Below are 26,805 nucleotides of genomic sequence, written 5' to 3'. Positions count from 1 at the left end.
GCAGGACAAGGGGTTAAAGTTTACTCTAAACCAGCAAGGGAATGGGATGTAAGGAAGCTATTTTGAGTTCATAGCTCTTTCCTGAGTCCTCTGGACATCTCTGAGCAGATGTCAGCCTTGACCCACTGATTCTATACTACATTCTGGAATGGTACTCTGGTCTGGGTATTGACCGTGTCTGGATTTCCAGAGGAAAAGGTGGTACTGGAGAAGTGGTGGCTGGAGCCAGTCCAGGGTTCCCACGTGGCTGAGGTGTCAGGCCTCGTCCAGTATGAGGATGCCGGGCTCCTTTCCAGTCTCCTCCCAGCCGCCACCCCCACATCATGCTCCCTGCTTCCTAAAGATGAAAATGCTTGCTTTCAGACGTGGAAGTGTTAACAGAAGTGAATTGGGTCAATTATGAGTAGATTAATTACAGTAGATCAATTGAAAAATATTCTCTTTGTACTCAATTCTTCCAGGAAAGGGCAGGGTTTGCTTCTACTCTGCAAAAACAGCCTACCTTTTTCAGAAATTCAGAGAACGCCAGTTCTTCCATGATGCAAAATGAAAAACCAAGGTTGAATGAGGTAGTAGTTTTGCTTGCCCTTTTTTTTTAAAAAAAACTCATTCATGGAAAATTTATCAAAACATTTTTTGGGTAATATACTTAAAGTGTACAACATGATATTTGATATATTTACACACCATGAGAGGGTTCCCAGCACTGAGTGAATTAACACATCTACCTAGTATACCTCTGGTGAATTAACACATCCTCCACCTCATGTAGTTACCTTTTTTCCCCTTTTATGCCCTTTTATCATCTCCTCCCTATTTCCTCCACTCTCCAGCAACCACCATTCTACTCTCTGTATCTATGAGTTTGACCTTTTTTTAGGCTCCACACATAAGTGATACCATGCAGCAGTTGTCTTTCTCTCTTGGGCTTCCTTTACTAAGCATAATGCCCTCCAGCTTCTATGTTTTTTTCTAGGAGTTTTATGGTTTGGGGTCTTAAGTTTAAGTTTTTTTTTTTTTTTTTTTTAATTTATTTATGATAGTCACACAGAGAGAGAGAGAGAGAGGCAGAGACATAGGCAGAGGGAGAAGCAGGCTCCATGCACTGGGAGCCCGATGTGGGATTTGATCCCGGGTCTCCAGGATCGCGCCCTGGGCCAAAGGCAGGCGCTAAACCGCTGTGCCACCCAGGGTTCCCTAAGTTTAAGTTTTTAAGCCATTTTGAGTTGGCATTAGTGTTGGTATAAGCCAGGGGTATGATTTCATTCTTTTATATGTAGATATCTAGTTTTTCCCCAATACCATTTATGGAAGAGACCATCTTTTCCCCATTGTGTATGTTGACTCTTTTGTAAAAAAATTAATGGATGGTATATACATGAGTTTATTTCTGGTCTCTATTCTGTTCCATCTTTGACTCCTTGTGGCAGATTCTCTGATTTTTCCAATTAGCATGTCTCTCCCACAGGCTGAAGAATACAATAGGCCTCTAGGTCACCCTTACCTGTCTGTGCCACCAGGAGCAAAGGAACATTAAAATTACTGAGGACATTGACATTGCTTTGGATTAGACATTACTAGTCTGGCAATAAATATTGGTGATTTGATTCTATACCTAGAACATAAGAACAGGCTGCTCCATCATCTGTCCATCCCTCCATTCAACAAATTGAACTGTGTAGCCACTACATGCCACACACTCTGCTGCCTGCTGAGAATGTAACATTGAACAAAACACTATCTCTGCCTTAGGGACCTTAAAGTCTACTGGGAATTTTAATAAGGATGCAGGAAATTACATCACATAGTAGGATGAAGTAGGAGCACAGAGGAAAGACGCCCAGTCCATTTTTTAGTACTTTGGAATTATGTGGCTATAAAATCCTTTCTTTTAAAAGATATATTTATTTATTTTAGATTGAGAGAGAGCAACCCAGGGGAGAGGGAGAGGAGAGAGAGAGAATATCAGGCAGACTCCTGCTGAATGTAGAGCCCAACAACCTGGGGCCAGATCTCATGACTCTGAGATCATGACCCAAGCTGAAATCAAGAATTGGACGCTTGACTGACTGAGCCACTCAGATGCCCCCCTTTTGGTTTTTTTTATGTCTAAAAATAAGTTTTGGGGGTACCTGGGTGGCACCCATTCAGTTAAACATGTGCCTTCGGCTCAGGTCATGATCCTGGGGTCCTGGGATTGAGCCCTGCATTGGGCTCCTTGATCAGCAGGGAGCCTGCTTCTCCCTCTGCCTTCCTGTACACACTCACTCCCCTCTCTCTCTCTGTCTCTCTCTATGTCAAATAAATAAATAAAATCTCTTTAAAAATAATAATATGTTTTGGTGGGGAGCTAGGTTGACTCAGAAGAGCATGGAACTCTTGATCTCTGTGTGATTTCAAGACCCATGTTGGGTATAAAGATTACCAAAAAGAAAAAAATAAACTTAAAAAATCTTTTAAAATAAGTTTTGGTATAGTAGTAGATAACTTTTAGTGTATATGGTACAAAATAAGCCCTTCTCATGCAAAATGCTACCCTGTGGTTAACAGTGATATAATGAGGTCCCACTGTGTTACACTGAGGAATCCCCACAGAGCACTGCTCCACATTGAGGGCCATTTGGTGTCTAGTGTGATAGTAGCAAGAGCACAGCTTTCAAGTCTATCTTGAGTTCAGATTCCAGCCTATCATTTTCCATGAGTTACTGAACTCTGGGACTCAGTTTCTACATCTAAAATATTTGGGTGATAATACATACATCACAAAGGTTGTTGAGAAAATTAGATGTGAAACTGTGTGTAACATGCCTGGCAAATGATAGGCACTCCATAAATATCAGTTTCCTTCTTTTCTTCAAATTATCATTCATTTGCATTTTGCCTCTCTATCTGTATCCTATGTAATGATCTAACATGCAGGAATAAAAGAACCCTCACTGTATATTCTATGTAATCACACTTGTGCAAGTGGAAGCTTTAGTGAGATTGTGTTTGTTTATCTCAGTCACAGCTACGTGGAAGAGACAAGGGCACCTCCCTGGACCCATCAAAAATGACCTCCTTGATTCTGACGAAGAATAGAGAGGGAATGCAGGTATTTCACTACTATGTATACATATATGCCAGCCACTAATTTGATTTGGCTTTTAAGTATATGACATGGTTTGGAGAGGTAGCGATCCACACTTTCACCTTCTAGAATTCATTCACTCAGGTGAACGTCTAAGCCACCTGACCACCAAGGGATACAATCCACAAGGGGCCACAAGATGGGAGAAATCCCACCTAGGGCTCAAAGCTTGCCCTGGAGAATTTAGTTTTTATTTTAACAAACATTTGGTAGGTGGCTATTATTTTGTAACTCCATGGCAACAGTTGAGGAAACAGTGATAGTGAATAATGTGGTGGTTCTCAACCCTAGGAGATGTTAACAACAAACGGGGGTGCCACCATCAGGCATGAGGTGTGCCTCACACGCAGTATTACCAGTGATCGTTCAATACCGAGGTTTGTGAATGATTTGCTTTTTTAGAGGAATAAGTTAGAATGAGTTAGTATTTGTCCCCTCTAATAACTATCTCTCTTGCACACTTGCACTTGCATATTCTTTCCTGAGAAGGAGGAAAAAGAGGTGGAGAAACAGCTAGTAAGCTGTTATGTCAAATAGCCCTGGGTACATCTATGGGAGGGTGCTGCTCACAGGCACCCAGGGTGAACAAAGATTGAGAACCATCAGACTTATATGGCTACACTAGATAGAAAATGGACAGCTGTCCCAAGGGGAGGTCCCTGCTGTTTTCCCAAGGCTGTTGTTTGGGACTTCTCAGACTGTGCTCCCATTTACCCCACAGTATCTTATAGAGATCCTATGAGATGCGGGACCACTTGAGGACTGGAAGACCTGATCCCTCCCTTAAGGCAGCCACCCTCTAGGAGGGGTGGTGAGACATAGTCCAGTCACTGTGGCATAACAGAGCCTGGAGAGCAGTGGGAAGAGAGGTGTAGGTAAATTCAAATCAAAGAGGATTTCTGGGGGCACCTGAGTGCCTCAGTGGTTGACCATCTCCCTTTGGCTCAGGGCGTGATCCCCAGGTCCTGGGATCCAGTCCTGCATCGGGCTCCCCACAGGGAGCCTGCACCTCCCTCTGCCTGTGTCTCTGCTGCTCTTCTCTGCGGTGTCTCTCATGAATAAATAAATATAATCTTAAAAAAAAAAAAAAATGGAGTTCTGTCCTGCCAGGCAGGGGAGCCACAAACTGCCCCCTTGCCTCTTTGGCATTCACTGCAGGAAGCCACATCCCACAGTTGAAAGCTGCTGGTTAGGCTGTAACATGTAACCAGGGATTCAGTGAAACCCAGTGTAGCAGGTAAATGCCATTCAGGCTTTTCTCTTCCCTTCCCTTCCCTTCCCTTCCCTTCCCTTCCCTTCCCTTCCCCTCTTCCCCTCTTCCCCTCTTCCCCTCTTCCCCTCTTCCCCTCTTCCCCTCTTCCCCTCTTCCCCTCTCCCCCTCTCTCCTCTCTCCTCCATCCAGGCTTTCTTACTTTACCTCCATTTTCTTACCATTTCTGGCAGAATGTTTTTCTAGCTGAGACATAAGCATTTAACTCACAGGCTTAATCAGAGTCACAAACAGTGGGGCAGTCTCCTATCTTGACAGATCAGGTTCTTCTCTTTGTGTAATGTCTCTAGATGGCTTATGAAAGCAGTCGTTGAGCTCAGGGCAATTAAGGACCTTTTTTCAGCTCTCCAAAGGACTTGGGCAAATACTTGATTCACCTCTGCCCTGGTGCAACATTAACTACTTTGTATTTTGGTATTTGGGGGAAAATGCAAATACTTCTCACTAACTCCTTGTAAAACCAACTCCAACTCTGACTGTAACTTTAGAAATTGAGGGACACCTGTGTGGCTCAGCGGTTTAGTGCCTGCCTTCGGCCTAGGTCGTGATCCTGGAATCCCAGGATCGAGTCCCACATTGGGCTCCGTGCATGGAGCCTGCTTCTCCCTCTGCCTGTGTCTCTGCCTCTCTCTCATTCTGTGTCTCTCATGAATAAATAAATAAAATCTTAAAAAAAAAAATTTAGAAATTGCAACCTAAAGCGATTCAACCTTTCTATCTTGTTTGCACTGACACAGAGGCCGAGATTCACAGTGTCGTGCTGTCCAAAGAGAAGCACAAACTCCAGCCAAGAGCCAGCTCCAGATATGAAGCCACTCTGGTCCAGGAACAGATATCCTGCCACAAAGAGAGGTCGCGCCACCATGACGGTGTACCCATCCTTGCACATATACACATACCCCTAGGGTGCCTTGGCCGTGCCACACAGGTGCTTCCTTGGCCTATTTTGGGTTAGATACATTTTGTAATGAGAGGAGTTGTATGATTGGGAGCTTCATTGACTCGAGACATACTGTGTTGTGTGTTCATCACACGCTGACCTTATGCTATGTGCTTACATTGTGTGCATGCCCTTAGGATGCATATCTCATGAATTAGATTGCTCTTTTCACAAAGTAAAATTTTATAATGATGTATAGAAAAGCTTCCTTTATCAGAAATTGAAATGTGTACTCATGAACCTACAGCACAGATATACCTCATTTTAACCAATAAATATTCTCTCTAAAATTAGTGCAAATCAATTTTAAGAGCTCAAATTCCATTCTAAACATAATATGGGAGTGTGCTACGTTACAAAAGCAATCTTGTGTCAAAGCTTTCTAGCAACAAATGGCTAGTCAATGATTTATCAAGTTTGCTGGTGCTGAGGATTATCACATAGAGAAAACAATACATGTATTAGCTGGAATTCAGGATTACATATATTATGTTCAACACAGTTACATACATTTTTAACCCATTGATTAAAATTCTGTCTCAGTAGCCAGTTGCTTCCTTTGATTGGTTAATCTTGTAACTTTAAGTGAACAGGTACTTTATATTTTTAGATCTCTTGCAAGCATCAAGTGTAGCCTGCTGGCAGCAGCCTTTTACATCAACATGCTGGAGTCATGTTGAAGAAAGTCACTCTAGCTCATCCCAGGTCTCCTGTTTTGACTTTCCCCTCTTCCTATCACATTGGATTGAAAGTTTCCTGTTTCATGTGTTTTTTATGACCACTTGTAAACTCCTTCAGCCACCAATCACCTGGATGACTAATAATCAGAACCACAAATTTTATTACAATTCCAGTGTCTGTGCTATTTTGTGTGTGTGTATGTGTGTGTTTGTAATTAATAGGTTTTATTTTGAGAACAGTTTAGATTTACCGAGAACTTGAGGGGACAGGACTGAGAGTTCCTATATACTGCCCACCCCACCCCCCTCCTTACACACTGTGTGAGTCTTTTTAAGGGGAATATCTGCCCGAGTTCCTTTTCAGTTGTTTGGTTTGATTTCTAATTTGGAACGCTTCACAAATTTTCATGTCTTCCTTGCACAGGGGGCCATGCCAAATCCTCTCAGTATCTGTACCCACGTTAGTATTTGTGCTGCCAATGTGAGCATCTGCCTTCCTATTCCATACCTTACTCACACCCTAAAACCTAAACTCACAGCTTAAAACTCAGCATTTTAAGTAGAGAGCACACAGCTAAAACCTCACCTTTTTGTCCCTAAGAGGATATCTTCAAGGACAAATTCCCAAACAGTTATAAACTGCTGAGGGCAAACCTTTGTTTGAAAGTTGTTCAGAAAAAAAAAAAAAAAAAAAAAAGAAAAAAGAAAGTTGTTCAGAAATACTGTCTTTTTTTGTCTTTTTTTTTGTTTCAAGTAATTTTGGAGAAAGTTTATAAAAAGCACCCCAGTGTGATGATATTTTTGGAATAAAAAAATCAGGGGATCCCTGGGTGGCGCAGCGGTTTGGCGCCTGCCTTTGGCCCAGGGCGCGATCCTGGAGACCCGGGATCGAATCCCACATCAGGCTCCCGGTGCATGGAGCCTGCTTCTCCCTCTGCCTGTTGTGTCTCTGCCTCTCTCTCTCTCTGTATGACTATCATAAATAAATTAAAAAAATGTTTAAAAAAAAAATCATATATGGGGCCACCTGGGTGGTTCAGTCAGTTAAGCATCTGACTCTTGATTTCAGCTCAGGTCATGATCTCAGGGTGGTTGGGATTGAGCCCCGTATCCATGTCCATGCTCAGCTACGAGTCTACTTGTCCCTCTCCGTCTGCTTCTTCCCCTACTCATGTTCTCTCTTTCTCTAAAATAAGTAAGTAAAATCTTAAAAAATAAAATAAGCCAATCTGTAAAAAAATCAGAATGTGATCAGATTTTTTTCCCCAAAGGTATGAGATTTCTGTTTCATAAAACATGCCCTTTTATATTCAATACTGAGGATTTTATGATCTGAGATGGTTGGTGATAGGGAGTTGATGACAATGTATAGAAAAGAATCATAATACAGTTATTGTACTTCACCCATTAGACTACTGGGAGTGATGGCATGAAATTTTGACTGCTTAAGCAATCAAGATCTGTGGGGTTATCAGATTTTTTAAAGTACTTTTTTAAAAAGAGATTTTATTTATTTCAGAGAGAACTCTCATGCACAGGAGGAGAGGGGCTGACAGAGCGGGGGAAGAGGAGAGGAGAGAGAATCTCCAGCCCACTCTGAGCTAAGCACAGAGTGCAACACAGGGCTCGATCTCATGACCCCTAGATTGTTACCTGAGCCAAAATCAAGAGTTAGATGCCAAAGGGACTGATCTACCCAGGTGCCCCAATAAGTACTTTTTGAAAGTAAAAATCTTCCTGAGGTGGGGGAAGGGGGAAAGATTCCTGAGAGATGTGGTTTGGATGCTAAGGTATGGAAGGGGCAAAAAGGAGAGAACACTGGGTGTTATGCTGTATGTTGGCAAATCGAAATCTAATAAAATATACAAGAAGAAAAAGGAGAGAACCCTTGCCTTCAGGCACAGCCTCCACATCCGGTAATCCCACATGGCTGTGCAGTTGGAGTTTGAGCCGGCTCAGCTCACAGGCCTGCAAAGGAGCAGCTATTTGTTTTCTTTAGAGGAGAGGCAAGAAGTGCCCCATCGGCCGTTTGCATGTTGCAGCGTCTAGCAGCCAGTGTGCCCGTCATTTCTCAGTGTGCGTTCGGGAGGAGGCTTCGAGGGCTGCCCCTAGCTGGAAGCTTTAAAATGACAAAGATCATTGATTCTGTGTGGACATAATAAATCTCACACTGAAAATAAAATCTTAAAAAAAGGGGGGGGGGGCAGCCCCAGGGGCGCAGCAGTTTGGCGCAGCGGTTTAGCGCTGCCTGCAGCCCAGGGCCTGATCCTGGAGACTCGGGATCGAGTCCGGCGTCGGGCTCCTTGAGTGGAGCCTGCTTCTCCCTCTGCCTTTCGCTCGCTCTGTCTCTCTCATGAGTAAATAAAATAAAATCTTAAAAATAAATAAAAATAAATAAAAAATAAATAAATCTCACGCTGGAGAACAAACCACCCAAAGCATTTTTAAAAAAGATTTTATTTAGGGGATCCCTGGGTGGCGCAGCAGTTTAGCGCTTGCCTTTGGCCCGGGGCGCGATCCTGGAGACCCGGGATCAAATCCCACGTCGGGCTCCTGGTGCATGGAGCCTGCTTCTCCCTCTGCCTGTGTCTCTGCCTCTCTCTCTCTCTCTCTCTCTCTCTCTCTCTGTGTGACTATCATAAATAAATAAAAATTTTTAAAAAAGTGAGGACAGGGAGGATAAATTATATATATAAAAAAAGATTTTATTGGGATCCCTGGTGGCGCAGCGGTTTGGCGCCTGCCTTTGGCCCAGGGCGTGATCCTGGAGACCCGGGATCGAATCCCACATCGGGCTCCCGGTGCATGGAGCCTGCTTCTCCTTCTGCCTGTGTCTCTGCCTCTCTCTCTCTCTCTCTCTGTAACTATCATAAATAAATAAAAATTAAAAAAAAATTTATTTATTTATTCATGAGAGATACACAGAGAGAGGCAGAGACACAGGCAGAGGGAGAAGCAAGCCCCATGCAGGGAGCCCGAAGCCGGACTCAATCCAGGACTCCGGGTCATGTCCTGGGCCGAAGGCAGGCGCTAAACCGCTGAGCCACCTAGGGATCCCAACATCTTGGTCACTAAGAGTGAATCATGAGAATGGAATCAGGGAAAAGTAGAAAAAAGAGCATTTTGGGCAGCCTGGGTGGCTCAGCAGTTTAGCGCCGCCTTCATACATATATATGTGTATATATATGTCTTTAAGGGAAAAATAATGTAATTTAAACTTTTATTTTATTTTTATTATTTTTTTTAATTTTTATTTATTTATGATAGTCACAGAGAGAGAAAGAGAGAGGCAGAGACATAGGCAGAAGGAGAAGCAGGCTCCATGCACCGGGAGCCCGATGTGGGATTCGATCCCGGGTCTCCAGGATCGCGCCCTGGGCCAAAGGCAGGCGCCAAACCGCTGCGCCACCCAGGGATCCCGTATACTGTTTCCTTTATAAATTAAATGCATAGTCACTAATAGCATGTTTTAAGATTCAAGATTATTTCAGGTGAACATGTTTTCTTTAGAAGTCTTACTTTTGGCTAGGGATCCCTGGGTGGCTCAGCAGTTTAGCACCACCTTCGGCCCAGGGCATGATCCTGGAGTCCCGGGATCAAGTCCCACGTTGGGGTCCCTGCATGGAACCTGCTTATCGCTCTGCCTCTCTCTCTCTCTCTTTGTGTGTCTCTAATGAATAAATAAATAAAATCTTTAAAAAAAAAAAAAAAGAAGTCTTACTTTTGGGACCACGTGGTCACAACTAAGGTCCTGTGTCAGTACTCCTTTCTATCTTTGGAGAGGTGACAGCAGCTCTTGGAAGTGGTAGAAACGAGTCCAAACAGGTAAGGTGATGACAATAAGCATTCCCCTTAAGTTTCTGATGGAACATTAGCTCTAGGAACTCAGTATGAACATAGAGGCTTCTTAAAATTCTAGGTGGTTTTTATTTTCCCACTTGTCATTTAAAAAGTGCAAGAATTTTGGAGATCTCCTGGTACCTGGCCACTCTGATACCAGTGATCTCTGGTTTAGTGACGTCACCAATTTTGATCCCAGCTCTCAGGAAACATCCCACACAAAAGGCTCTGCTTTACAGAAATAGAATTGCTACTTCTGGTTTTCCAGGCTGTTCTCAGACTAGTTCTGCTTTCATTACCTAGAATAGCAGAGATGTTTCCAGAGCACAGAGACTTGGCACCTTCTGCCCAGGATGCTTTGACTCCACAAAGCCTACTCTGTCCTCTAAAGTACAAAAGCAAACTGTAAGGCATGGCTAGCTTTAGCTGAGCTGCTTCCCATCAGGGACCTTTCTATTTCTTAGTGGAATATTCCTAAGGAAGATAAGCTCCTCTCTATTGATGCTTGCCAAGGCCCATCATCTTTGTTCCCTTTTCCTCACCTTGGTGCTGCCTGATGAACTAAAAGGAAGCTCTGGGGGCCCCTGGGTGACTCAGTCAGTTGAGCATCTGCCTTCAGCTCAGGTCATGATCTCAGGGTCCTGGGGTCGAGTCTCACATCGGCTCTCTGTTCATGGGGAGTCTGCTTCTCCCTCTCTCCCTCTATGCTCTCCCTCTCTCTTTCAAATAAAATCTTTAAAAAAATAAAATTAAAATAATAAAAGGAAGCTCTGAATTAATTTTCTACTTTAAGTGGGTTCCAACTAACTTAACTTCGTGCAGCTGAGTTAGGTGGTCTGCAAGAAACAAGCTTCCTTGTAAAACTGGGTTTAGAAAAGCATTGCTTTATTTATTTTTTTTAGTAAAGCATTGCTTTAATTCGTACGTCTGCAGATGAAGCTCTGGTGACAAAGCATACACCACACGTCCAGTGTAATGCTGGCTTAACAAGGGTCAAAAGAAAGGAAGATCCCTATGAATATAGAAAGAAATAATGCTACTTGGAAATTCGGACTCCCCGGGATACTTCTTCCAGAAAATATGCGCTCTTCCCACCAATTCATCCATCAGAAAGCAAGCCCCAGGCAGCAGTGAGGCGGGAGCTGCGGAGAAGGCAGGGAAGCCTGGACATCTTCAAACCCAGGTACAAACCAACTAGAAAACCAAGACTGGTCCTGCACTAAAACGAGCCAGGCGGGAAGACGCTCTGTGAACTTCAGAGCATGGTCCTGGGCTAATCAGAGGCAACAACTTAAAGCCCCTGGGTCTGAACCCCATCCAGGCTGGTGGGGGCGGGGGGTCAGCTGCTTCACAGCCCCCCCCCCTTTTTTTTTAAAAGATTTTATCTATTCATGAGAGACACACAGAGGCAGAGACACAGGCAAAGAGAGAAGCAGGCTCCATGCAGGGAGCCTGATGTGGGACTCAATCCGGGACCCCCAGACCACGCCCTGAGCCAAAGATAGATGCTCAGCTGCTGAGCCTCCCAGGTGTCCCTCTCTCCTGCACCCCCCCCTTTTTTTTTAAGATTTTATGTATTTAATCATGAGAGACATGGGGAGAGAGAGGGAGGCAGAGACACAGGAAGAGGGAGAAGCAGGCTCCATGCAGGGAGCCCCCTGTGGGACTCGATCCCAGGACTCCAGGATCACACCCCGGGCTGAAGGCAGATGCTCAGCCACTGAGCCACCCAGGGATCCCCCTCTGTCCTGCCCTTAAGAGTGAAGCAACTGTGTTGTCCTGATGAAATAATCTCCAAGGTCTCTTTACTTTCACAAAATCACATTTATTCGGACCTCCTCGGGGCTGAGGATCAGGCCAAGGTGGCCTCCCTCGTCAGCTGGGGCCAGGCTGGTCTTGTCCCTCAGCCTCTGCTCCTTGGGGGAAACAAAGGCTCTGGGGGGGCTCAAAGTCCAGCCCCTCCCATCTCTGCCGCGGCCAGATTTGGTCTGAGCCGCCTCTCCCCCCAGTCCCGGAACCGGCTATTCCTAGACGGTGGGATGTGGTGACCAGAAGTGACTTCAATAAAGTCCTCCGCAGCCCAGCGCAGAACCCCCCAGGGGCTCTCCTTTCTCCCTCCTGGCTTCACTTCCTCCCCATTCAGCCCAGACTGCAGGGCACATATGTCAAGCGCTCTCTTGCCAGCACCCCAGCGTCCTCCATCTCCGTCCTTCTGCCGCACCCACCTGGTAGTTCCCAGGCGGATCGGTCTAGCCATCCCAGCCATCTGGCCCCTCTCCTCCGCGCCCAGGCTGCCAAGATGCTGCAGGAAACATGCCCTCAAGTGAACTGGGGCCACTCCTCAGTCATCCCCTCCAGCCTCTGAAATTCACTTTCTGCTTCTGAAACTGATGTTCCCTCAATGCCCCCCGCTTTTAATATTTTATTTATTCATGAGAAACACAGAGAGAGGCACAGACATAGGCAGAGGGAGGAGCAGGCTCCTGGGACTCGATCCCAGGACCCTGGGATCACCTGAACTGAAGGCAGACGCCACACCACTGAGCCACCCAGGTGTCCCTCCCTCAGCCTCCCCTTTGCAGGGCTATTTCCTACCCTTTGGTTCCTGAGTGCTCTGCCCCTCCCTGTTAACTGGATCACCCTCCCAGCAAACAGTCTTCCTAGAAGGTGTGGTGAAGAAGCCAGGCTTTGGTGGGGTGGAGGTGGGAAGGAAAGTTCAAGCAAGTTCTGAACGATCCTTAGTAGGTTTGTATATGTGCTGGTCTTAGCAGAATGATTCTGAAACTCTTGCAGATCTGTTACATGATTGAGCAAATGAATACAGGAGTTGATGTTGAGTCAGGGTTCTGGGTGGCTCAGCAGTTTAGCGCCGCCTTCCGCCCAGGGCATGATCCTGGAGACCTGGGATTGAGTCCCAGTCCCATGTCAGGCTCCCTGCATGGAGCCTGCTTCTCCCTCTGCCTGTGTCTCTGCCTCTCTCATGAATAAATAAATAAAATCTTAAAAAAAAAGGGGGGGGTTCTCAATGTGGAAGAAGAAACATGTATTTAATGGAGGGAAACAAGAAAAACTGTGACAGTGGATTGGAACTGGAGACATCAGCATAGACTCATGATTTCCAGCATATGTATAGGTAAGTATATTCATAGTTTATATACACCTATGCATGTATATCCAGCTCTGTCTGCTAAAAGGGCCTAAAATCGGGATCCCTGGGTGGCGCAGCGGTTTGGCGCCTGCCTTTGGCCCAGGGCACGATCCTGGAGACCCGGGATCGAATCCCACGTCGGGCTCCCGGTGCATGGAGCCTGCTTCTCCCTCTGCCTGTGTCTCTGCCTCTCTCTCTCTGTGACTATCATAAAGAAATAAAAATTAAAAAAAATAAAATAAAATAAAATAAAAGGGCCTAAAATCAATTCCACTCCATTAGCAATAAGCACATTTTGCCCTGAGATCTGTTACCATTCCCCTCTAAAAGGAATCAAGGTATTTCTTTTTCTTTTCTTTTTCTTTTTTTTTTTTTTTTTTTTTTCAGAGAGAGAGAAATGGCTGATTCCAGTTCTGGGGCATTATAGATATGAGATGAGGAGCCTGGAACATTGTATTATGCCAAAAAGTAAGAAAGTACTTAAAAAAAAACAAAAGTAGGAGGTATGTCACAGGATAAAGGAGCCAGCTTTGAAGGGGCTGCCACCAGTCAAATCTGGGATATTAGCACCAAAATGATTAAGGACGTTAATAAATTATACCCCATTGGAAAAAATCAGAATCAATGAGTTCATCTCCTGAAAGAGGAAAGAAAGGAGGGTTCTTGCTCAAGTGGAATGACACTGAGAGCCAAACAGGGAGGTGATGGCAGTGTAAGGGGAATGCAGGAGGTTTGTAGCCATCACAGTGAAATGGATAAGAATCATCCATGGAGGCTAAATTCAGAAGAAAACATAATGAGGAGCAGGATGAGGTTTTAAAGTGTCCACCCAAGCACCTTGGTGGCTCAGTCAGTTAAGTGTCTGACTTCAGCTCAGGTCATGATCCCAAGGTTCTGAGATTGAGCCCTGCATTGGGTTCCCTGGTCATAGGGAGGGGTATGGGGTAGCTGCTTCTCCCTCTGAGAATGAATGAATGAATGAATGAATGAATCCACTCAATTGCTTATTAGTTGAAAAAGAAAAAAATATGGAACGGAGAAGTTGGATGCACTCTGGGCAAGTCACCACCGAGGAGCAGATAGACATGACACACCATGTGATGCTCCAGAAGGATGCGTCACTTCTAGAGTCTTAGGGTCAGAAATGCATACCCCAAATCTGATCATGAAGAAACACAAGGCAAAGCCAAAATAAGGAACATTCTACCAGGGAGAAGGATCTAGACTCTGGCATTGGAATGCCTGGGTTTGAATGCTGGTCCTACTAGCTTTATGACCACAGGAAAGCTACCCTCTCAAACACTCCATCTCCTGCTCCATAAAGGGGATCACTAGCAGAACCCACCTTTCAGGGAAGTCGGGAGGACCAGATGGGAACATGCACACAACCACGGAGTGCCCTATGCACAGAGTGCAACTGGGAATGGTTAGCGAGCACAGCTCCTGTCCACCCTGGCTTCCTTCCGTTTGCCCTTAGAGGAAACAAAAGTGCCCAACTCTGGGGTTAAGGCTAATTGTCAATTCCATCTCCCTCTGTTATCTTCTCAAACTTTCTGCATTACCTTATCCCTTTTTCCATATGTCTCCTTCTTTACCAGCAACTTCTCTGTAGCCTAAAAACATAGTTAGCTTCTACCATCTGTGAAGAAAACACCAAACCTTCAACTATTCCTTAGTCTCTGCTGCCCATCGCCCCTCAAGCTCTCCCCTCCCTTCATAAAAATCACTGAGCCTGCGATGTGTCATGAACTTTACCCTACATGGCGGATGGCCATGATACCCTGTTTCACAGATGAGAAAATTTGAGCCGGGAGAGGATTTGAACCTGGATCTGCCTCAGACTAGAACTGTCTGATGAGGTGGCCACGGAGCACTTGAAATGGGGCTGGTCCAAACTGAGCTGTGCAGTAGGTATAAATACATACCAGATTCCAAAGACTTTATACAAGAAAAAAACACTGCAAAAGATCGCATTGATATTTTTATATTGATTACATGTTGAAATAATTTTGGGGATATTTCGGGTAAAATAAGATATATTATTAAAATCAACTTTTGGGGGAAAAAAATCAACTTTTGGGGCACCCAGGTGATTCAGTGAGTTAAGTGTCTGCCTTTGGCTCAGGTCATGATCCCAGGGTCCTGGGATGGAACCCTACATCCGGCTCCCCACTCAGCAAGGAAGTCTGCTTCTCCTTCTCCCTCTGCCCCTCCCCCCATCCTTTCTGTCTCTCTCTCTCTCTCTCTCAAATAAATACATAATATCTTTTTATTTGAGAGAGAGAGCAAGAATGAAAGCAAGCGAGCAAGAGAGAGAGACAGAGACAGAGAGAGAGAGAAAGAGTAGGGGGCAGGGGCAGAGGGAGAGGGAGAAGTAGACTCCCCGCTGAGCAGGGAGCCCAACGTGGAACTTGATTCCAGAACCCTGGGAGCATGACCTGAGCCAAAGGGAGATGCTTAACTAACTGAGCCACTCAGGCGCCTCATGAATAGATAAAATCTCTTTAAAATTTTAAAAATTAACTTTTACTGTTTCTTTTTACTTTTCTAATGTAGGTACTAAAATATTAAAATTATGTGGATGGTACTATATTTCTATTGGACAAGCACTGTTCTAAGATATTCATCTCACTCTGAAATATGGCCTCTTGTCTTCCATAATACCGTTTATCTTAGCTCCCTGAATGTACCCTGGGTTCTAGGGCTTCTCCCTCTACATATCCTACTTGGGTGATCTCCACCTGCCCTTGGCACCTGTATGCCATGATAATGCTGGGTCAGGCTTCCACCCTCCACCCCCGTGTCCCACCTTGGTCCCACCCCAGACCACTAGATTCAACTGTCTCCCCTCCATCTCTGTTTAGTTCCCTTCTGTACCTCAAAGGCAACATGGCCAAAGTGAAATTATTCTTTTTCTTAAACCAGAGCTTCCCTCTAGATCTTCTATCTTGTGAAGTAGTAACACCATTGTTACCACGCTTATAACCTCTCCTGCCACATCCAGACAGAGGCCACATCCTATGGACTCTACCTCCTAAGTAAACCCATAAACCTCTCTCCATAAACTTTCTGAGAATTTCAGGTTATCATTGCTCTCCTAAACTATTCAGTCTAGTCTCCCAGCCTCCAGTCTTTGGGATCCTGACCTTCCTTTGATAGAGTGACCGAGGTGAGTCCATTACAAGGCAAATCTGGTCACGCTGGCCCCCTTGCAGGGCACTTCTCTTCTGCAGGACCACCCATCTCTGACACGGCCCTACAGCCCCCTCAGCCTCCAAGTCTGGGTTCCACCTGTTCTGCATGAATCTGGAACATTAACTGCTTCTCCCTACTTCCTCCATGCCCACTGCCTCTATGCCCACTTCCCAAACACGTGTCACGGGTCAGTTATGTCAATTATAGCTCAAGTTAAAAAAAAAAAAAAAAAAGACTTGGGGCACCTGGGTGGTACACTTGGTTAATTGTCTGACTCTTGGTTTTGGCTCAGGTCATGATCTCAGGGTCATGAGATCAAGCCCTGCATTGGGCTCCATGCTCAATGAAGAGTCTGCTAAGGTTTCTCTCTGCCTTTCCCTCAGCCCTCTCCCACTCTATGCATGCTTTCTCTCTCTCTCTCTCTCTCTCTCTCGCTCTAAAATAAATAAATCTCAAAACAAAACAAGACTCTGCTGGGGAGCCCTAGCTGGCTCAGTTGAAAAAGCATGTGATTCTTGATCTCAGGGTTGTAGTTTCAAGCCCTATGTTGGATGTTGAAATTACCTAAATAAGTCAATAAAGTTCAAACAAAAAAAAAGGCCTCAGCTCAATACCAGCCCACTATGCGAAACTGATCTTGATGCTGTTTCCCAGGCAGACCTCACCAATCCTTCCTTTTCATCCTACAGATTTCTACCTCAGCACCTGAACCACGTCCGTGCGCCACTTTCTGTACTTGGCTGCCTTTCTTAACCAGAAGGATTTCAACGACAGTCCATAAGAGAGAAGGAAAAAAACAACAGAATTCAAAGAAAATGCAATTATCACTTCACAAAAATAAGTAGTCCAGATGTAGATTAGCCTCAGGGCTGGTTAATTTATTCAGTAGCTCACTGGCACCATCAAGGGTCTGGGCCTTACTGTCTTCCAGCTCTGCCACTTTGGTGCCAACTTTGTCCAAATCTGTTGGCTGGATAGCAGTAGCAGATCCAGGCAAACCACCACATTTAACAATGCCCAGTGGAACAGAGCATTCTTCTTTCTCTTCTTTTTAATAACCTTTTTTTTTTGGAACAATTTCTTTTAGATCATATATTATTTATTTGAGAAAGAGAGAGCATGAGCAGGGGGGTAGGAAGGGCAGACGGAGAGGGAGAAGCCTGATGCGGGGCTCAATTCCAGGACCCTGAGATCACGACCTGAGCTAAAGGCAAAAGTTTAACCAATCCAGGTGCCCTGGAACAATTTTTGATGTATAGGGGCACCTGGCTGGCTCAGTCAGTGGAGCACATGACTCTTGATCTCGGGCTTGTGAGTTTGAGCCCCATGTTAGATGTAGAGATTACTTAAAAATAACTTATTTTTAAAAAAGAAGAAGAAGAAGAAGAAGAAGAAGAAAAGAAGGGCACCTAGCTCAGTGGTTGAGCATCTGCCTTTGGCTCAGGGGTCCTGGGGTCAAGTCCCACATCAGACTCCCTGCAACAAGCCTGCTTCTCCCTCTGCCTCAGTCTCTGCCCTTCTCTCTGTGTCTCTCATGAATTAAATATAATAAAATCTTTTAAAAAGAAAAGAAAAGGGGATCCCTGGATGGCGCAGCAGTTTGGCGCCTGCCTTTGGCCCAGGGCACGATCCTGGAGACCCGGGATCGAATCCCACATCGGGCTCCCGGTGCATGGAGCCTGCTTCTCCCTCTGCCTGTGTCTCTGCCTCTCTCTCTCTCTGTGACTATCATAAATAAATAAATAAATAAATAAATACCTTAAAAAAATTAGAAAAAAAAAAAAAGAAAAGTCACCAAGATAATAGAGTTCCTACATACCCCTCACTCAGGTTCAGTTTCCCCTAATGTCAACATCTCCCATTACTGTGGGCCATTTGTCAAAATCAAGAAAATATCAGTACATTACTATTAACCAAACTCCAAGCTTTCTTCAGACTTCATTTTTTCCTTTAAAGTCCTCTTTCTTTCCTGGGATCCCATCCAGAATACCATATTGCATTTTGTCATCGTGTCTCTTTAGCTTCCTCTGGTCTATGGCTGTTTTCCAGACTTGCTTTATTTTTTATTTTTAATATGTGGTGAAATTTACTTTGAAGATTTATCTATTTATTTGAGAGAGAGAGAGAGAGAGTGAATGCACAAGCAGGGGGAAGGACAGAGGGACAGAGAGAATCTCTTTTTTTATTTTTTTAATTTTTATTTATTTATGATAGTCACACACATAGAGAGAGAGGCAGAGACACAGGCAAAGGGAGAAGCAGGCTCCATGCAACGGGAGCCCGACGTGGGATTCGATCCTGGGTCTCCAGGATCGCGCCCTGGGCCAAAGGCAGGCGCCAAACCGCTGCGCCACCCAGGGATCCCGGACAGAGAGAATCTCAAGCGGACTCCCCACTGAGCACAGAGCCTGACTCGGGGCTCCATCTCAGGACCCCAAAATCATGACCCAAGCCTAAACCAAGAGTTGGATGCCTAACTGACTGAGCCACCAGGGCACCCCTGAACTTTCCTTATTTTTCATGATTTTGACAGTTTTGAGGGGTACACCAGTTAGGTATTTTGTAGAATGGTCCTCAAATTGGGTCTGATGTGTTCCTCATGGTTTGACTGAAGTAAAGGACTTTTGGAAAGAATACCATAAAAAAAAAAAAAAAAACAGGAAAGAATACCATAGAGAAGTGCCCTCCTCATCACATTTCAGAGGCTTTTAAAATTTTGTGGGCAGGTGTGGAGATCTACTTGTCTCATAGCCACCAAGATAAGCTTCAAAACAATTTCCCTTGTTAAAATGCCATTCACCAACCTGGAGTGACCAGCCTCTTCCTTGGTCTCTCTTTGCCCTCTGAATATGGGGGGGTCCAGTTTCCAATTTCACCTGGGAAGCTCCCAAGGGGGTTGCAAACCAAAACCATATTACTAGGTCAAAACATAAAAACCATATGACCATTTCTAAACATGCCAAAAAAACCTCCTGGTAATACTCAGTTTCTATTTTGTATTTGTAAAAATAGTCACTAAAATAAAAGAGGTAAATCCTTTCTTTTTTTGGGGGGGGTAAATCCTTTCTTAACATGATAAAACATAACTGTTTTCTTTTTTTTTTTTAATTTTTATTTATTTATGATAGTCACACACAGAGAGAGAGAGAGAGAGAGGCAGAGACACAGGCAGAGGGAGAAGCAGGCTCCATGCACCGGGAGCCCGACGTGGGATTCGATCCCGGGTCTCCAGGATCCGCCCTGGGCCAAAGGCAGGCGCCAAACCGCTGCGCCACCCAGGGATCCCAACATAACTGTTTTCAATTGAAAAACTAGCATCATGCTCATTGGGAAGCACAAGAAGTATTCTTGTTGAAGCCAGGAACACAAGATGTCCATCCACTATTACTATTATTACTTAATTTTGTTCTGGAGTTAATATCTAATTCAATTAAACAAAAAAGCTAAAGAAATAAATATTTGTTTCCAGGAAAGGGGTTAATTCCGTACTTGGAAAACCCATGAGAACCAACCAAAAAACACAAACAAAAAAGAATTCCGCGATTCCCCTATGTACAACACCTATATGCCAAAAAATTAAAATCTTTCAGATATATAAGCAGCCAATTAGGAAATACAATGATGTAAAAGTCTCCATTTACAATAGCCATCTAAAACAATGTGGCACTTGGAGTACCTGGGTGGCTCAGCCGGTTGAGCACCCAATTCTTGATTTCACCTCAGGTCATGGTGTCTGTGCCTTGGAATTGAGTCTTGTGTCGGGCTCCATGCTCAGCATGGAGTCTGCTTGAGAGTCTCTCTCTCCCTCTCTGTCCTCCTGTCTCTCCCACTGCATGTGCACACGTACTTTTTTCTTTCTCTCAAATAAATAAATAACATTTTTAAAAAATTAGGAATGTGACACTTAACCAGAATGTAAAATCAGAAATGTGAAATGTCCAAAAGAAGAGAAAAGTTAAATGCCAGGAACACAAAAATGTTGACATATGGAAATATTCTTGTATGGGAAGACTAAATGTCACGAATATGTCAATTCTCTTTAACTTCAAATGCTAATTTCATGTGAATTTAAATTTCAAGCAAAAATACTAATTAAAAAATTTGCTAGAGCAAGCTTACTTTGAAGTTCAAGTGAAAAAATTGAGAAAGCTGGAAAATTCTGGAAGCAAAGAGTAATGAGAGACTGGCCCTCCCGGATATTAAACCATAGCCTACAATATTCAAAGCAGTTTGGGAATAAGTTATAAATGGATGGATAGATCAATGAACCAGAAGTCCAGCAATAAGAAACAAAGAAGTGCAATGAAGAGAAAATAGTTACAACCATAAGAAGGAAAATCTAATTTTTTAAAGTTTTTTTTTTTTAAGATTTTATTTAATTATGCATGAGAGACATAGAGGGGGAGGGGGTGCACAAGCAGAGGGAGAAGCAGGCTCCATGCAGGGAGCCCTACATAGGACTCAATCCCACGTCTCCAGGATCCCACCCCGGGGCTGATGGTGGCGCTAAACCGCTGAGCCACCAGGGCTGCCCCAAATCTAATTTTTTAAAATGGAATCATTTAAGGTGCCTGCCTGGCTCAGTTGGTAGAGGATGTGACTCTTGATTTGGGGTCATGAGTTTGAGCCCCATGTTGGGCATAGAGATTACTTAAGGGGAAAAAAAAGGAAAAAATGGAATCATTTCCATACTTGCTGGTAACTTGGTAGTCACTAACCTTTCTGAAATTGTCTTCTCATCTTTTTCTTTTTTTAAAAAGATTTTATTTATTTATTCATGAGAGACAGAAGAGACAGGCAGAGACATAGGCAAAGGAAGAAGCAGGCTCCCTGTGGGGAGCCTGATGTGAGACTCGATCCCAGGACTCTGGGATCACGACCTGCGCTGAAGGCCAATGCTCAGCCACTGAGCCACCCAGATGCCCCTTCTTCTCATGTTTAAAAAAGAGACAGGGATCCCTGGGTGGCGCAGCAGTTTAGCGCCTGCCTTTGGCCCAGGGCGCGATCCTGGAGACCCAGGATCAAATCCCACATCGGGCTCCCGGTGCATGGAGCCTGCTTCTCCCTCTGCCTATGTCTCTGCCTCTCTCTCTGTCTCTCTCTCTCTCTGTGACTATCATAAATAAATAAAAAATTTTAAAAAATGTTTAAAAAAAAAAAGAGACAATCCCTTGCCAGCTCACTTCACAAGATTGTTCAGATAATTAAATGAGAATAATGCATACAAAGAAGCATTGAAAATTGTGAACTGTTCTAAAAATATGAGGTGTTGGTATTACAGTAGTTCAACTGTGTTGACCAATGAAAGAAGCCAGAAGGAACATTTATTGAAAGCCTGCCAAGTTGCAGGAATAAGTTAATGCCCATAGCACCACTGTGGTAGGACACATGACAATGCTTTCCCCTGCCCAGTGGTCCAAACTGCTCCCCACAGGGGTTACCCTTTTCTCAGTCCCTCTCACTACTCCATTTGCCTTTCCTTTGATTTAAGCACCTCAATTTATCTTTCAGGGAAACTGTGCCACTCAATGTACTTTGGGTAGGCTCCCCACTTGATATAATCTGCATTTCAGCTCTAAAGAAAGGCATATGACCTATGCCTCAGCCAGACTGCATATCCCAACCTTCTGATCACAGTGTATAGTTTAGAAATATGTATACAATCCAACCTAGCACCCCCCTCACACACACCAAGGATGTCTGTTGGGCCTTTTGGGTTGAGAGTAACTTCTCTCTCTGGTCTTAGGACTATGACAGTATAAGATAGAAGCTGCAGGAGGCTTCCCTGAAGAATGATCCTATCTGCAAACAAAATCAATAAAGAAGAAAGGAGAACTAAGAGATAGAAAGAAACCCAGTCCAGGTAACCTCCCCTAAAATCCTGGATGCAGCCATCCCTGAAGCTATCTACTTGCAAGAGTCAATACATTTCCTTTAAAAAAAAAAATTCCTTCCTCCCCTACGTGCCCACCATCCCAAAGCAATTTGGGTAGGATTTTATATTATTTGCACATAGAAAGTTCTAATTAAGACAACAGATGAGGGGTGCCTAGGTGGCTCAGTCTGGTAAATGTCCCACTCTTGATTTCAGCCAAGGTCTCAGGGTTGTGAGATCAAGCCCTGCAAAGAGCTCTAAGTACAGTGTGGAGTCAGCTTGAGATTCTCTCTCTCTTGTTGCCCCTCACCACTTTGCAAGTACACACTCTCTCTTTTAATCGTTCTCTCTCTCAAAAAAAAAAAGACAACTGATAAGAATTTCAGTTGGGACTAATGCAATTTAAAAACATATATGAGGGGGATCCCTGGGTGGCTCAGAGGTTTGGTGCCTGCCTTTGGCCCAGGGTGCGATCCTGGAGTCCTGGGATCAATCCCGCGTCGGGCTCCCAGCACGGAGCCTGCTTTTCCCTCCTCCTGTGTCTCTGCCTCTCTCTCTCTCTCTCTCTGTCTATCATAAATAAATAAATAAATAAATAAATAAATAAATAAATAAATAAATAAAAATAAAAAATAAAAACATATATGAGAGGGATGCCTGGGTGGCTCAGTGGTTGAGCATCCCAACCCAGAATCCGGGATCAAGTCGCACATCGGACTCCCTGAACGGAGCCTGCTTCTCCCTCTGCCTGTGTCTCTGCCTCTCTCTCTCTCTGTGTCCCTCACGAATAAATAAATAAATCTTTAAAAAATAAAAATAAAAACATATATAAGGAAGGAAGGACTTTGAGATACAGAATTTCATCTATAATTAAGTGAAGAACATGAAGGAACTCAGAGGAATAATAAGCAGGCTGGGCCTGGAAAGGAAACTGACACCACTCTCTAGAAATTCCAGAGTTTCCACTGGAATAATTATTCCAACAAATATGTACTGAGTGCCTAGTATGTGCTTGGTACTGTTCTAGGCACTGAGAATACTGAAGTGAACAACAACAGAAAGAGGACAAAATCCCTGCCCTCTTGGACATAATTCTAGAGTGTTGAAGGCAGGAGAACCAATTTAAAAATTATGTGGGACTCTGAAAAGTGATAAAGGCTACAGAGAAAAAGAAAGAAGAGGGAACAGGGAATGCCAGGTCACTTTCGAAATTTTCACAATGAGCCAGTGAAGCAGGGCTTATTCATCCCAACTTCAGCACAAAGAGGTTAAGTGACCTGCCCAAGGTTGTCAACTACCAAGTGGCAGAATCAGAATCAAAGAATAAGGGTGGGGGGTGGGGGTGGACAAGGTGGGTGTGGGTGGGTTGTTATAGGACCTTTGATCTCTGTGGCAGGTTGGGCCACCTCCTAGCCCAGGGGTCTTTTCACTGGCAAATCCACTCATCTTTCACTGGGCTTCATTATTATTATTGACCTCTTAGCAGGTTTGACATTACTGAGCATCCTTCCTTTTCCAAAACTTTTTCATTTCAGTGACATTGCTGTTCTAGTTCTGTTTGTCTTCCCAATTAGTTCTGCCCCTTTTGACTTTTCTTCTTTTTTTAATATTTTATTTTTATTTTTATTGTTTTTGGTTTTTTGTATTTTTATTTTTTTTAAGATTTTATTTATTCATTCATGAGAGACACACACACACACACAGAGAGGCAGAGACACGGGCAGAGGGAGAAGCAGGCTCCATGCGGGGAGCCCGACACAGGACTCGAACCCTGGTCTCCAGGATCCTGCCCCGGGCCTAAGGCAGGCACCCAACCGCTGAGCCACCCAGGAATCCCCGATTTTATTTTTATTTATTTTTAAGATTTTATTTATTTATTTATTTGACAGAGAGAGCACAGCAGGGGGAGCAGTAGAGGGGAGGGAGGAGCAGCCTCTCTACTGAGCAAGGGAGCCCGATGCGGGGCTCACAACCTGAGCTGAAGGTGGATGCTTAACCAAATGAGCCACCCAGGCACCCCTAAAGATTTTATTTTTGAGTAATCTCTACATCCAACATGGGGCTCAAAATCACAACCCCAAGATCAAGAGTGGCAAGCTCCACTGACTGAGCCACCAGGTGCCCCTTGATCTCTCTTATTCCTCTCACCACTTGAATATGGGTCACCAACCACAACTCCTCATGTTGAGGGAACACCACACATTCAGATCATAGCCCTTGTGAGTTGTGCAGTGCACAGCTTAGGCAGCTGTATATAACAACCCTATACCTTTTGTACTTCTTGTTTCTGTTTTTTTTTTTTTTTTTTTTTTTTTAATCTAAGAGAGACACAGAGAGAGAGGTAGAGACATAGGCAGAGAGAGAAGCAGAGAAGCAGGCTTCCTGTGGGGAGCCCAACGCAGGACTTGATCCCAGGACTCTGGGATCACAACCTGAGCCAAAGGCAGATTCTCAACCACTGAGCCACCCAGGTGCACCCCTGCACTTCTCTATCTACTGATTTCAGTTCCCTTTCCACAGATTTTCCCAAAACTTTATGGGTAGTTTCTGCCTTGCACCCCTGGAGAATATGGTAGAGCAGTTTGCATCTCCCACCCACCCATCCTTGCAAGAAGCTCTTTACCTCTCACTGTCCACAGGTATCAGTGGGGCACACAGTGGATATTTCGTTGGCACCACCAGGGTGCAAAACCAAGAATAAAGGGAGCCCTTGGTAGATGGTCTCTATTGGTAATTATTGTCTGGTGAGACACTATTGTTAGATATCAATTGCACTGATGTTTAAATAATTTCTGGATTCAGTTAGAAGCAAGTTGTAAGTTTTTTATAACTCTAAAAGCTACAATTTAATACATTTTTGTAAGCCAAGCTGAGTGGGCATATTATTTCATTCAAACCTCACAACCGCATGGAACAGACATTACTATATTCATCTAAGAAGATTCAAAGAGGTCCTGTGATTACTTACCATATAATTAATAACTGGTAGAAATGGAATTTAGACCAGGTCCATTGGCCTTCAAAGACCATGTTCCTTCTGGCTTTGTAAGGTGCCTCCCAAGTATCACCTAGCATCATGCTGAGTACAGGATAATAATAATTAAAACAATTTCAGGGGTGCCTGGGTGTCTCGGTGGGTTGAGTGACCGACTCTTGACTTTAGTTCAGGTCATGATCTCAGGGTTCTGAGGCAGAGCTCCGCATCAGGCTGAGGTCAGTGCAAAGTTCACTTGAGAGTCTCTCACCCAGAAAGAAAAAAAAAAAAGAGTCTCTCACCCTCCCTCTGCTCCTCTCCGCTTGCTCATGCTCTCTCTCTCTCTCTAACCCCCCCCCAAACTACTGCAATATAGTTTTTAAAAATCTTATCCTATGCACAATTCCACCTAACAGTCAATAATAACCCCGAGAGGCACCTGCATGATTCAGTAGGTTAAATTAAGTGTCTGACTTGATTCCCCCTGGGGTCATGATCTCTAGGTCCTGAGATGAGTCAAGCTCAGGGCTACCCACTCACGCAGGAGCCTGCTTGAGATTCTCTCCCTCTCCCTCTGACCCTCCCAGCACACACTCAATCCCTCTCTCTCTCTCAAATAAATAAGTACCCTGACAGGTTGGTAATAGTGTTATCCTTAGAAAAACTGAATAACAGAAGATAAAATGTTTTCGGAATCATTTATATATAAAGGAGAGCCAGGATCCAAATACAAGTCTCCTCTAGGTACCTCATTCTCTGAGCCATGCTCTACCTCAGTAAATGTTGTTGGCTACAGACCACGTGAACTGGAGGCTGAAGGGTTAAGGACAATGCCTTTCTCCTTTCTCCTTTTTCCTGCAACAGCCTGTGGGTGCCTCTAGGGCAATGAAGTGTTTGTTCATTCATGCAATAGTCACTGAGCACCTAGTATGTGCCAGGCGCTCAATGTACAACAGTGAACAAAGGCTGTCCCAGTTCCTGAACTCCCAGAGCTTGCATTCTGGTGGAAGACACAAACAAATAATTTCATACAATAAGTGCTACCGGACATTGTGGTGGAAATAAGGGGGGGCATTTTTTTTTTTTTTAAGAATTTAATTTATTTATTTATGAGAGACACAGAGGAAGAGAGGCAGAGACACAGGCAGAGGGAGAAGCAGGCTCCTTGCAGGGAGCCGGATCCTGGACTCCAGGATCACGCCCTGAGCCAAAGGCAGATGCTCAACTGCTGAGCCACCCAGGCGTCTGGGGTCGGGGGTACGGGGGGCATTGAATAGAGGTCAGAGAAGCCATTTCCGAGAAGGTACCATTAATTGAATGAATGAATGAATGAATGGCAACCCCCTGAAGGATTCATTGTTCGATATCAGGCTTAACTAGTTCCCGTCGGCCATTAGGTTGTTTATGGTTCTGAATACCCTTGTACCTTATGTTGCTGATGCCCAAAGGGCAAGTGTAGAGGCACAACGCAACAGAGAACTCTTTTCAACTCTTCCATTCCTCTGACCTTGCCTTTGCTGTCAGGGTCACAACCCCCCATCGCCACGCCCATTCTCCTCCTCCGGACGCTCCGGCCTGCGCAAGCGCAAGAGAAACTGCCGTTCCGAGTGGAGCGCGCGGATCCCACCCCAGGGCGCATGCGCGCCTGACCCGTAAGCCCCGCCCCGCCCCGCCCCCTGCGCCGGCTCGCGAGCGCCTGCCGTTCCTCGGGGCGGGGCGGGGCGGGGGGCAGGGCCTGGGCGGGGAGGCGCGC

General features: G+C 44.6%; 1 protein-coding gene, 1 long non-coding RNA gene and 1 other non-coding gene across 13 annotated transcripts in view; 1 reads left to right on the top strand and 2 right to left on the bottom strand.

Annotated features, from left to right (window-relative positions):
- The window catches only part of AGBL2 (AGBL carboxypeptidase 2), a 43,720-nt gene extending 37,532 nt beyond the window's left edge, over positions 1-6,188 (top strand). For 6 of the 11 annotated variants that reach the window (XM_072790754.1, XM_072790756.1, XM_072790757.1 and 3 more), the window contains 3 exons: positions 462-569; positions 3,005-3,094; positions 5,138-6,188. In XM_072790754.1, coding sequence (XP_072646855.1) covers positions 462-569; positions 3,005-3,094; positions 5,138-5,305 — 366 coding nt within the window. In that variant the 3' untranslated portion in view covers positions 5,306-6,188. Of the gene's footprint in view, positions 1-461; positions 570-3,004; positions 3,095-3,421; positions 3,508-4,288; positions 5,061-5,137 lie in introns of those variants that run through there. The other 5 variants (XM_072790750.1, XM_072790751.1, XM_072790755.1 and 2 more) reach the window with 5 other exon arrangements.
- LOC140612750 (uncharacterized) lies at positions 7-26,714 on the bottom strand. The gene is made up of 2 exons (XR_012013907.1): positions 26,479-26,714; positions 7-337 (listed from the first exon to the last, which is right to left on the bottom strand). It is a non-coding gene; the product is annotated as an uncharacterized lncRNA (long non-coding RNA).
- On the bottom strand, positions 6,400-6,509 carry LOC140613697 (U6 spliceosomal RNA). The gene has a single exon (XR_012014585.1). It is a non-coding gene; the product is annotated as a U6 spliceosomal RNA (small nuclear RNA).
- Positions 26,715-26,805: the final 91 nt, after the last annotated feature.

Source organism: Canis lupus, chromosome 21 (genome assembly GCF_048164855.1).
Source record: "Canis lupus baileyi chromosome 21, mCanLup2.hap1, whole genome shotgun sequence".
NCBI lineage: Eukaryota > Metazoa > Chordata > Mammalia > Carnivora > Canidae > Canis > Canis lupus.
Note: the sequence above shows the minus strand (reverse complement) of the source record. Positions and strands in the feature narration are given on the sequence as shown.